This window comes from Dendrobates tinctorius, unplaced genomic scaffold, assembly GCF_039654945.1.
Source record: "Dendrobates tinctorius isolate UK_male_01 unplaced genomic scaffold, ASM3965494v1 ptg000199l, whole genome shotgun sequence".
NCBI lineage: Eukaryota > Metazoa > Chordata > Amphibia > Anura > Dendrobatidae > Dendrobates > Dendrobates tinctorius.
Window position 1 is genome coordinate 2,567,616 of NW_027361866.1, and position 13,465 is coordinate 2,581,080.

At 38.4% G+C, this 13,465-nt stretch overlaps 1 protein-coding gene across 1 annotated transcript in view; it reads left to right on the top strand.

The window, feature by feature from the left end:
• Positions 1 to 12,752, top strand: part of CPS1 (carbamoyl-phosphate synthase 1) — an 86,674-nt gene extending 73,922 nt beyond the window's left edge. The window contains exons 32-38 of the mRNA XM_073553208.1: positions 875 to 1,045; positions 1,119 to 1,193; positions 3,210 to 3,308; positions 5,186 to 5,245; positions 6,133 to 6,242; positions 8,723 to 8,852; positions 11,252 to 12,752. Of these exons, the coding sequence (XP_073409309.1) occupies positions 875 to 1,045; positions 1,119 to 1,193; positions 3,210 to 3,308; positions 5,186 to 5,245; positions 6,133 to 6,242; positions 8,723 to 8,852; positions 11,252 to 11,350 (744 nt within the window). The 3' untranslated portion in view covers positions 11,351 to 12,752. The remainder of the gene's footprint in view (positions 1 to 874; positions 1,046 to 1,118; positions 1,194 to 3,209; positions 3,309 to 5,185; positions 5,246 to 6,132; positions 6,243 to 8,722; positions 8,853 to 11,251) is intronic.
• Positions 12,753 to 13,465: the final 713 nt, after the last annotated feature.

The window sequence follows — 13,465 nt, forward strand, 5'->3', positions numbered from 1 at the left end:
AATAGTATATTGGGACATCACAGGCTCCCTTTAAGAAGTACATATAAGTGAGAAAAGCTATTCACATTACTGTTATAGTAACATAGAGATCAAGATCCCTAATGGGACTAGTGTCCTTATTAGCAGAATTTCACATAGGTGTGTGTATCAACCACAACAATAAGAGTTGTGCATTTTGTAAAGGATCAAAAGCCCATTTTCTCATTGTTATTCTATTTATTGTTATTTTGTAGTTAGTAGTAGTAATAATTACTAAACCCTATTCCTACAACTATTACCAGTATGGTGCCTCATGTCTCTAATAAGGATTATAAAACATAACAGTCCGTAAATTTGATCGCAATAGAGCCTTTGTTTCATAAAAGTCACCGGAACATTTTTACAGATCGTTCAATTTCAGCTAGTAGTATCCATTAGTGGTAGAGAATGGAAAGAAAATTGTAGACTTTACTTCCTACACCAGCACTAGATTAGGGATACTTTTTTATTTTTAGGGAATACATTTACTACACAGTGAAGTGGAAGCGAAGGAGCACCGAAATTATAGACTCAAAAGGTTGCAGTAGTTTCTGCGAATCAAAAGTATCAATCTGCATGAAATTGGATTGGATAGTCAAAATGACAGCCAGAAGGGTTCTTGTGGATAGACCCCAAGTGATCATATTTTTTTCTGCAGGACTAATCATAGACTCATCATCCTCAGAACATATTGACCCACCTGCAAGATATTCATTTTTTGCAAATTAGATGCTTTTCTAAGAACACTCATTACTCGTAGAAACCTTTAAACCTTTATCATTACCATAATAAATGTATATTCACTGACAAAACTATTTATTTGATCGGTTAATTTGCATAGTCTCTCTCCGACTAGGTGATTGAATGTAACCTGAGAGCTTCCCGTTCATTCCCATTTGTGTCCAAGACTTTGGGAGTTGACTTTATCGATGTTGCTACCAAAGTCATGATTGGAGAAAAAATTGATGAGAGTCCTCTCCCAACATTAGAAAGACCCATCGTCCCTGCAGATTATGTTGGCATCAAGGTAAGCATCATAGCGGAACATAAAAAGGCAATGCAATACCATGTTCATGCTAATGATCACCATCTTTATACAGGCACCAATGTTCTCCTGGCCACGCTTGAGAGGAGCTGATCCAATTCTGCGCTGTGAGATGGCATCTACGGGCGAGGTAAGTTTCACATCCTAAATAATTTCCATACTTGACGTTCTGATGGCTGTTATTGAACTATTTAGGTATTTCAGTCAAAAGAGATATTGAGCTGTGATCTCTTGGCTAGAGATGAGCAAATTTTTCACAATTCGGTTCTGATTACGATTGGCGACAAATATTGTATTTGCCGAACATCAGTGGAGCTAATGGGAGTTGAAATTAACAAATATGTTTGGAATCGATTTTCAAACATAAATTTGGCATGAATAGGGTGCCAATATGGCACAAATATGGCAAATTCAGATTCGGCGACCGATTCTGAACATATTCACTCAACTCTACTCTTGGCCTAAAAAAAATTTAAAAAAATAAAAAACTCCCGTTTTTAAGCTGTTTATACATATGATAGCTGTCAACATGACATTCAATTGTCAGATACCTACTTCTCCCAATTCCCATATACATATGAGCTCTTGGATCAGGCAAGCATGGATACGTTTCCAATTTCACTCCTGAAATCGTTTCGGTGTTGTAGAGTTTTCTGATAGGTTTCCCTTTAACAATAAATCATACCAAATTTAAGATGAGACCCTATTTGAGGTCACCTAATTTTACTGCACTTGAAAAAAGACAAACACGTGAAAAAGTTTGAAGCACAAAATGAATTTGATCAAATAAGTATTCAGAATTAACAGCAAAGAACAGTAAAGCACCGCAGCTCCATCACATGGAATTCTAATAAATAACTAGATAAACTCAGATAAGGGGAGCAGTGGATATGGAAGTAGTGGGCAAATAAGGGATAAATGACTCCTAAATGGGATGTATGAGACTGAAGGGTAAAAAAGTGAAGTTTAATATGGTTGATGTTAGAAGGCAGAGCTAGATCTAGAATAAAAAAGGAACAGCTAAAATTGGGAAACAATTGGCTCTCACAGGATAGAAAAACATTATACTATTGTTTCTGGTTAGTTATTATTATTAGTTTTTGCAATCTAAGGGCAAAATAATGTAGAGACTGAGACCCTGATTCCAGCGATATGTCGTTTAGTTTACTGGGTGCAGCAGTTGTGATATGATCGCAGTTTTCAGGTATAGCTGTTAGTAGAGCTCAGAAAGCTAACCCCGCCCACACCACAGCTTTCTGTGTACATTGTATAGTGACAGTGATATGCTAATTAGTACTGGGGGCGTGGTTGGACCAAGATGCAGGTGAGCATCCAGCCCTCTAGTGTTAATCTCCTGATGATAAAACACTCATTTTATTGAAATAAGAGCACACAGCCTAAAAAGGTACACATCACTGAAAACAGTGTCTCAGCCCCTACCTTGTGCTGCTCTCAGATTACACTGCAAAAAAATGCTGACGGATTTCATTTAAAAGTATCACTCCTTGCATACTTTTTTTTTTTGTTAAACACAAAAGTATTTACACAGATATTTCAAGCTAACACGGTACTCCAATATAATTTTTTGGGATTTGTTATTGTACATCATAATAATGTATTAAAATTAATTTAAAGCACCACTGCAGAATTTTTTTTTTTATATTTCACCACTGGAGTGGTATCACTAATGTATGTTACCTTTGTGTAGTAGAATACTTACCACCCGCCATCTTCTGCTGTTCTTGGCACTGCTCCCGTCGTCTTCTGCTAGTTGTGTCTAGCTGGATTGCTCCAGCCTTTGCTGGGCGGACCAGACTTCACTTCTCAATGTAATTCTATGAAAGCCAAAACGGGGTTCTCCTAGACTTGCATTGAGAGCTCGTGACTCTGACTTCTAGCCAGTCAGGCGCTGTGTTCACACAATGGCACAATGGGACCGGAGTAGCATCAGGAACAACAGGAGACAACAAGTAATGACAGGTGAGCAATCAACGATCTGTAATACCTGGTTCTGTGCACGTAGGCTGCCCTTGTTCTCGGCAACACAGATGCTGTTTACACTGGATGATGTGCTGCCGAGAACCATGAACTTTTATTCAGACCAAAAGATCATTTCACCTGATGAACGAGCATTTTTTCTTTTCAGGTGGCCTGCTATGGACAAAACATCTACTCTGCCTTCCTGAAGGCCATGATCTCTACTGGTTTTAAACTGCCCCAAAAGGGAATTCTGATTGGAATCCAGGTCAGTACAACAGAACTTGATATATTTACTCTGTAACATAACTATATTGTAAGTAATAACCGGCATGACAATTCCGCAGTGGAATATGTACTAGGTTACGCACAAGGGTTGCAACATTTTTTGAGGATTTGTAGTAATGGGCCAAATTTCAAACTGTACGGCTGGTCAGCGATGCAATCAAAATAATGAAAAGTAGTATAAAGTAATGAACTTCAGCAGTTTGATATTAGTGCTGAATAGAAATGACATTTTTTACGTTTTTTTTTTTTATTTTTACTTAATCCCCTTCAGAATACATATAGCACAAAAAATATTCTTAAAGGTGTAATCTGTAGGGATCAACATTTTCCATATACTCTGATAAGGCATCAGGGAGGGAGAGTGAGACACACAAGCAAAGAAAGTCTCTTTGGTGGCCACAATCTGGGCAAGCACTTAATTTACACAGTCATCCATTCATTGAAATGGCCCGCATGTCATAATACAGTTCCTCTTTGGTGGTCACTAAAGGGAAAATGTACTGTCATATTTAGCTTTCCTCAGAAATAACAACTAAACAAGGACAGCTAGGCTACTATGCAGTGTTTCTGGTAATGTTCGCCTGCCATACGTGATGAGAAAGCTCTTGGTGCATGTATCATACATATCCATACACCCATATTGTACTGATGGAGGCCAAACAAGAGGCCTTTGTCGGGCTAGCATATGTCCGAATACTTTTTTTTTGCTATATGGAATAATAAAGCAAAGGTACTGAGGCATTTAGTGAAAGACCAGAGACACACTAACATATCACATCCACTGCGATAGCATCTGATGCAATATGCTAATGCAGGGTTCCCCAACTCCAGTCCTCAAGGCCCACCAACAGATCATGTTTTCAGGATTTCCTTGGTATTGCTCAGGTGATAATTGATCTGTTGGTGGACCTTGAGGACTGGAGTTGGGGAACCCTGTGCTAATGACACTCGGCTCCTGCTCTGCTGCGAACGTGCGCCGAGGATCAGTGCTCTGTGCTCCGATCCTCTATCAGGTGTGGAGGAGAAGGAGAAAATAATCTCTCCATCTCCTCTGCTGCCGGCCTCGGCGGGAATCGCACTGCACTCAGGAGATATCCGAGTGCAATGTTTTACACACACCCATAGACTTTTTTGGGTGCTATTCAAATTTGTCATCCAATCTGAGCATGCTGCAAATTTTTTCCTGTCCAATTGTGATATGAATAGAGCAGGAAAAAAAAAACGCCACTGAGAACAGGATTAAATTGATAGGAATGCAATCCGATTTTTATTCGAATTGCATGCGCCCGATTTAGACGCAAGATGGAGCGAGCCCTAAACAAGGATATCATAGTCTTAACATTTTTTTAGTGTGGGAGGCTATGAGTTACAGGTGCTGCTGCTTTCCTATATTGTGGCACTGGAGGAGTAACTGCGTAAAGGAATCTTCCCCATGTATGCATCCAATGCCTATTCCAAAACCTAGTGCGAAAGTAGTCTACAGAAGACCGACCTGCAGTGATCAGCCGATCTGCATACTCGAGGCTCTACCTATGAAACAAGTGCTTTAGGAAATAAAAACTATATGTATATATATATATATATATATATATATATATATATATATAATATATATTTATTTAAGATTAAAGGTAATTTCATGACAAAATAATGTACCGTACATGTTTTCCAGTAATGAAGCTTGAGAATTTGATAATTGCTGTATAATTGTTCTTATACTATAATATTTGGATTGTGATGCTGTAGTACACACAACTTTTCCATGCAATTTGTGTACTCTATATTCTGTGCGTAAAAAGTAGAATAAAACTTTTTGTTTTAGTTTAATTTTTCTTTCCTTTCATTGATGCATTGTAGCATTCATTCCGTCCCCACTTCCTTGGCACTGCCCAGCAACTGAAAGAAGAGGGATTCAAGGTAGAAAAATATATTTTTTTTACTAATTATTAGCCATGATGTGATATGCCATTGTCTATGGAGCAGTGTTTCAAAGTGTGACTACTAAATAACAGAAAATACTTGTATTTATGTATCTTTACGGTAAATCTTGTTTTTTATATTTAAATATTCAGACAAGACAGAATTATATAGATATATGTGAAAAATCACACGAATAATAATAATTTCAAAATGTTGTCCTTCTTTAATGTCACAATATTAAAACATAACTTTAAATCAAGCCGAATATAAAAAACATATAACCAATATGCGCATTTCTAAAAACACCAAGAGTTCCTATTCACAGTTTTGGATTCCATTTAGACCACAGTGGGGAGCGAAAAAATGAATCAAGTAAGAATTCCTACTAGAAACATTCAAACTTTATATGGGGTTAATCAGAATTGCCTTAATGATGACAGCTGTGTATAGACTACTATGGAACAGGTGTTAAATGTGATTTTCTAATTCTGAAGGAAACTACACCCCAATTATAAGATGGTGTTCACACTTATGTAGCCACATTATTCTAGATTTGTTATTTTTCCCTTTCCCCTTCAAATTAATTTCAGTTTGTTTCTCAATGGACTCATACAGATTATAGGTGACATTAAAAATGGAAAACGTTCTGAAATGGTTCTTTTTCCTGATTTTTTTTTTTACATAACGAAAACCTGTCAATTTTCCCAATTTTTGCAGACTTTTTGTATCCATTGTAGATAGACAGAAACGTATATTATACATGTACTAATAGTAATTGTGTCTTTATTGACCAATTTAACATATTTGCATGTCATACTTGATGCCACAGATACCAGGCATAGTCTAAACTTTATATTTGTTCCTTTTTCTCTCCTTTTATGCAGCTGTATGCTACTGAGGCCACTGCAGATTGGCTCAATGCAAATGATGTTCCCGCTACAGCTGTAGCTTGGCCTTCCCAGGAGGGACAGTCCAGTTCTCCCTCAATCTCCAAGTATGTTCTAGAATCCAAATAATTGTAGTTTCAATATGAGAGTGCATCTTGTGTCACAGTAACTGGTTAATGTGACTGGGACACTATGTACAGTAAATGTAGTATATAATTATTGCAGCAATTGGAATAGGGATTAAAATATAACTTTTATTCCAAGATATTAAAATTCTAAAGTGCAACGTGCTCAAAGCAAACAACACACAAAAAGAAAAAGCTGGTATGCTAACAATAAGAATTACTGGCCAGAGATGTCTGTTTTAGAATTTCTCTGTAGCAGGCCCTCTGCTTTAACTCAGAATATACTATTGTCAGTCTTTCAATTATTGGGTTCAATACCATCTACACCATTGGTGCCCCAATATAAATAATTGCAACTTGCCGACCAGGCCTTAGGCTGTAGTACCGTACAAAATAGTGCCTTACAAGTACAAAATCACAGATGATACTGAAATGACAACTATTACAAATTGCCCACCAGACCTGTAATCAGTGGCATACTGGCTTGCCAATCTAATATCTTAAAATACCCACTGTATCGATTCACGGTAATTACAGATTACTTATGTCAATATTAGCATTCATGTAGATCTATCCACGCATTTGGCATAGCCCTCATTTGTATAAATTGCATGCACTGACAAATACTGACCAGCTTTTAGACCCTAATTGGACTCCAGTCATAGATTGCGAGTTCCTAGGGAAATTCATAAATACATACCTATATAGGAGTCATAATCGTCATGGTATAGACATATCATTGTCATATATTCCGTATTTCCATTGAATGCCTCATATCCTTCTCATTAGAGGTTATTATGGAAAGGAAAAATCCGTGGCATATATATAAAAAAGAACGGTCTCACCAATTGCGGGTTTTTTTTTATCAGATGCGTTTTCATCCCCACTGAGGTGAATACAATACCCCTTCTCCCGACGCGTTTCGTTTACTCATCTTGTAAGTCAATTGGGGCCAAGGTAGCCATGTGTTACAGGTGGCCGTTTCATGCCCAAACTGCCATAGTGTGTGCAACAGAGTAGCGCATCATCTATTTTTATACTTGCGCCTTGCCGACCGGAGAGACAAGCACTTCCGGTTCCTTGTTAGTACAACTTCCTGTGGCTGGACCACATGCATCATCTGCATGCCTGTTCTGTGGAACACACGGCGCGCTGAGAGCGCGGTCATCAACCACTGAGCATGCGCAAAATAGCGCTGCTCCTGTTCGAGGGGAATGTGACTGCCATGCAGACGTCATAGCAATGTACCTCCCATAGGAGACATGACGCGCTAATACTGCCATAGCCAGTCAAAATGCAAGCACTGGACACCAATGCTTGTATTGGGGAATATTAGGAGATACAGAGAACATACTCCCCATATGGTCCCTCTTTAACCTATTCTATTTCAACCAATTTATAGCTGAATTTAATAATCCATTCTATTAACACAATGGATCATTACCCCTTTTGATTACATGCAGGTACTTATTGTTAGCATACCAGCTTTTTCTTTTTGTGTGTTGTTTGTTTTGAGCACCTTGCACTTTAGAATTTTAATATTTTGGAATGAAAGTTATATTTTAATCCCTAATCCAATTGCTGCAATACATAAAGGGGTGGATTTACCAGTGCTATATATTGTAGTATATAATTACTATACAAACACTGCAATGTGGCAGGAATTATATGGTCAATTCTAGCACAATAAAACAGGGAAAATGAAAACAAAGTAATATGTTGAGGATGAGACCTGGATAATAAACACAGCCATTTGAGTCCGCTTTCATGATTTCCTGAACAACAGCAATCTATTATAGTGGGTCCCATCGTGTAGGTGATCCGCCATCTCTACTACGGAGTGTTACAGCTGTGTTTAAGCAAAAGTCTTAAAAACACAACTAAACAAAATAGATAAAATATGCTGTACATTGGCTTTATCCCTACTAGTGTTACTTTATAGCTAGTTTGCAGATTTCTTTTATATCTAATCTACTTTACCCAGATGATTTATGACTAGATTTACTGATACAGCGTATTGGTGTGCTTTGTAATATACTTTAAAGCAAACTTTATTTTGGCTAGAAAAAATAAATGCTGAGTAGTGATGAGCGAGTGTACTCGTTGCTCGGGTTTTCCCAAGCATGCTCGGGTGGTCTCCGAGTGTTTTGGCTGCTCGGAAATTTAGTTTCCTGTCGCCTGAGCTACATGATTTGCGACTGCTAGACAGCTTGAATACATGTGTGGGATGCCTGTTTTGTTAGGGAATTCCCACATGTATTCAGCCTGTCTACAAGTCGCAAATCATGCAGCTGAGACGAGGAAAACTAAATCTCCGAGCACACCAAAATACTCGGAGATCACCCGAGCATGCTCAGGTAGACCTGAGCAACGATGCTACACACCCATCATTTGAGTTAACATTCAAATTTGGGAGACATGGTAATTTTGTGCAATAGCTCATAATACTATTCTTTTTTCAGGTTGATCAAGGAAGGCAACATTGACATGGTAATTAACTTACCAAACAGCAACACAAAGTACGTGCGCGACAACTTTATAATAAGGAGGGCTGCAGTGGACAGTGGACTTGCTTTACTCACCAACTTCCAGGTCAGTGACAGTTATCTATATAAACATGTACAAAAGCTGAACTGACCACTGGCCACACATGTAAGCCCCATGTACACACTTGATGGCTGTTAGCCGAACGATGGTTAGCCATCTTGGCCATCCCTCCTTTATACACAGCAGCACTTGATCAGCCGAGCGCCCCTGTGTTCTTTATCACAGAGCCATTGCCAAAAATGTCCGTCAGCAGCTTATCTCCAGGAGACAATACAATCAACAGTTCAAAATCTAAAATGCCAGATTGATACCCCCCCCTCCGATAACAAATTGTCTAGGGCTTCCATACACTTGACTGTCAGCCGAACTCATCGATACCAGTGGATTCAGCTGACGTTAGTCTTTTGTATATGGGGGACTTTAGAGAAGCTGCTGGCTGCATCAATTCAATAAAGCAGATATCAGTGTAAACCCAACCGCTTCACTGCGGCTTGGGCTTTTCCAGTAGACAATTTGGTAAAATAATGTGCATAACCATCTTGAAGAAATCAATAGCTGTGAAGTAAATGCAGGGATACTGCACTTAACATCAGAATTAGAGTGGTAATCCACCTCCACATTTTAAAGAAAAAAAACGATCCAGTATGTTCTATATTAACAAAATAAAGTATACTCACCTTTACGGTTCACTGCCACCCATCTAACAATGGTGCCATGGTCATCTGCCAGTCTCCATACTCACTGATACAGCTGGATGCACATGTAACTGCTGCAACCAATCACTGGACTCAGGGGTAGATTTTGCTATGATAATAATGGCAGCTTGTAGGAAGGATGTTCTTGCTGCCTAGAGACAGCTTTTTCTAGAGTTACAGATGAGCCAGCCATGCTACACGTTATTGTGAGTCACATTCTTAGAGCCCTCAGTTTGGTTGAGCAGTTTTTGTGCAGCAAGAAGAAATTATGTTGATGCAGTGAAGTGAATAGGTGGAAGCAAGGAAGGCTGTAATGGCTGGACAGCAACTGGAGATGTGGAGTAGTAAACCAGAAGAAAGTAGGAAGCTCAACAAAGAGACTGGTTAAGTGGAGATGAGTCAATGGCACAGCTGAGTAGACTTGATAATGTGGCAAGGCAGAATATGTACTAGGGTCCTGAGTGGCACTGATCAATGATGTAGCAGGGCCTTGTGATGTTGGAGACGTGTGTAGTTCATATGTCAGGGGATGTATTATAGCAAATTCATGGAGCCCATTGATGTAACAATTGAGTAGATCAGGCCCCTGACAGCTAGTCTCAACTCCCAGTTGATTTGTGAGGACCTCACTGACTGAGGTATGTTGTATGACTCAACACTACTACTCTCAGAGTCAATTTGATGAAGGCCACAGGCTCCTTGTTGAGCCACTGCATTTTCAATTCCCTATAGGACAACATGTGTCCCAGCTTGGGCAACTTCTGCTTTATGACCCTCAAGTCTGGCTATAGTGTAGCTTCTTATATAATTTAGATAATCCTTTGCTTTAGACCCACTTGCCTGAGATAAAGAATCCTTCCTTCAGCGTAGTACTTGATATGTCCCTCTTTTCTGAGATTGTGATTCCATCACCCACTTAGTGCTTATTTCATTCAGAACATAATATCCAACATATCCTCCCTTTCTTGGCACACAAACACCTGTTTCAGGTCTACGAACGACAAGACCATAGGTCTTTTCAATTCTCAATAGTTTTTCCTATCTCCCTAACACCAGGAAACAGCATTTCCTTGTGCCCACACAACTCCTCCCATCCTGGGCTGGCTCCAAAAGTTAACCATATCTACAGCTAACTCATTGTTGCAGAACAGAAGCCAGAAAAAACAACATTTAAAACTTAGCAATGCATTACATAAATATAAGATCTTCAAGGGGTGCGTGGGTAGCATCTCCACTCCTTTACACATGGACAACATGACAAATTCCTTTTAAAGGCAGCCTCCTGGTAGACAAAAGCTTTATGCAGGACCAAATTATTTTTGAAAAGCTACTTCTAATTAAAATTAATATACCTTTGTTTTTATTGTTTATGCCTGTATATGACTTGTCCATAGCTTGTCTGTTATATAACAGCATTATAATGTGGACAGCTATAGAAAAGTAAGCTGGTGTTTCACATGTCACCCACTCCTTGCTAACATTTAATTTGAACACCTACTTCCGTTGTTGCATAAACCATTCATTTCTCACATAATGGCGACTGCGTAAAATGTTCTCTCTCATACTCGAGTAAATTAACATTTAATCAATATAAGTTACTGTGCTGCTAACAATTGAGAAGCAGCAAATAAATAGGGTCAGGTCATTGACTGGCACATTCACAATTCTGTAAAGATTACATAACTATAAATCATGAGTTTTTTCCCGTCCTGGTAATTTGTTGACATAAATTTTGATTATATTTTCTAGGTGGTCAAAATGTTTGCTGAAGCTATGAAATATTCTGGAGACCTGGATGCTAAGAGTCTTTTCCACTACAGACAATTTGGAGGGGCCAGGTCCACATAAGAAGCTTTGACTATTCTGAACCTGCTTTTCTGACCCATAGGACCATCTTACTGAATGAAGACTTTTGTTGATCACTTGTTTACTTTCAATTGTATTTTACTTTATTAGAAGAAGGCAAATGTCAATTTGATAATGTCTTTGTGGTGTTCAACATGTGAAATCTGTAACTCTTAGTATACAGCAGGAATTACAAGTTAGAATAATCTCTAAATTTTCTATGCCACCATGAAATATAAAAACATAAAAACATAAGGCCATCACATATCATATGCAGTTATAACTTAATGAATACAACATAAAACAACCTGAGCAATGAAAATGAAGCATATAAATGATCAGAAGAACCACACAGTCACATGCTGAATCTTAATATACCGTAATCACAAAAAAAAATTCCAAATCATTAATAACTAAAATGATATCTTTTGATAACCAGAAAGAAATAGACTAGATATTGGATTCCCAATTGAGAGAAAAAAAAAGCATAAAAATATGAGAGGGGTAGTAAATTACATTGCCACCAAAGTCAACATGATTAAAACAAGTGTCAGCACCGATCCTGCAACTTTTAATTAATCACAGCTTATCCAGTATATTGAAATTTGTATTTATTTACCGTACGTCATTTTAATTATGGATTTATTGGTATTTTTTGTAATTACATTAGTGCAGGATTTTATAACCCAAGTCTGTTTTTTAAGGGACAAAAATTAAATTACTTAACATCAATGATGTACAAAAATAATAAACAGGTAAAAAATAAATACAAAACTTCCCCACAAACAGTTAGTAGAAGACCACATACATACCACCATTACAGTACATGCCAGCTCGTTTGGAACACCGTTAATGGGACTGTATGGTATCAAGACCATTTACATACAGTGTTCTCAGTAAAAAACTTTTCATTCTTTCCCTGAAATTGACCAAATCCAAATGTATATGGGCATTTTGTCCAAAAATCTGAAGTATCAAAAGTGAAAATCTAAATACTTATCATTGGTTAAGTCTTGCTGGCCCCAAACTTGCCCAATGTAGGACACCATCAGCAAATAATTCTATCAGGCAACCCCTAGAAATAAAATTAAAGAACTCAACCTACAAAGAATATCTACTGTAATACAGAAGGAGAGTACAAGAAAAGTAAGTTCTAGCTAACTCCAAAAATGTGACTAACACTAATTGTCTCGAACCAGGGAGTGACACTTAGTCTGGAGTGTGTAATATAAGCAACACATACAGTAACAATATAAACTCTGGAAAATGGTTATACTGAACTGGAAGCTTTAAAATTGTGATGTGAGCCTTTGGATATGTTGTAAACCAACTTTACAAACATGACTGCTATAAAGAAACAAATAGAAAATGATGTGATGAAGAAATAAAGCCGAGTTCTTTTTCATCAAGTCTCATGTCTAATTTTTTTAAGTGAAACCTATTATCTATCTATCTATCTATCTATCTATCTATCTATCTATCTATCTATCTATCTATCTATCTATCTATCTATCTATCTACAGTATCTATCTATCTATCTATCTATCTATCAGAGAGCAGCATGATATAGAGACTGTTAGGAGTGGCGGAAGACAATAAATAAAAAATAAATAAAATGCCTTCGCCACCCGGTGCCCACCGTGCGGTGGATGGAAAAAACGCTGCTAAGAGAGGCAGAGCACTAAGACGGTGATGTGCACAAGGGTTAGACGGCACCCAGTGCACTGAAGCAAGCTCTGTTATTCTCACAGAGCTGCAGGCATAAAGTAAACGCTGAGTCTGTTCAGAGTCACAGACTCTCAGCGATACAGATGCGGTATTCACGGTCACAGGAGTAGCCTTAAACAGCAGGACTACTCAATCTAGACCTACCGACAAATAAGGTGCGAAGCGTCGCAACCGCGGACGCAGAGAAAAGCTGCAACTGCAGCGCGTCAAGAACTGAGCCGCTGGCAAGGTGCTGCAATAACGCTGGCGCAATGCAGACGCTAAGCTGCTGAGCAAGATGGAGCATATGCGCGCTGGCGCTAACGCTGCTACTGGCTGAACCCAAACACTCACACAATCATATTATCAGAGGGAAGGGGTTTCTTAATAAGTCAGTCACCAGTCCAAGCA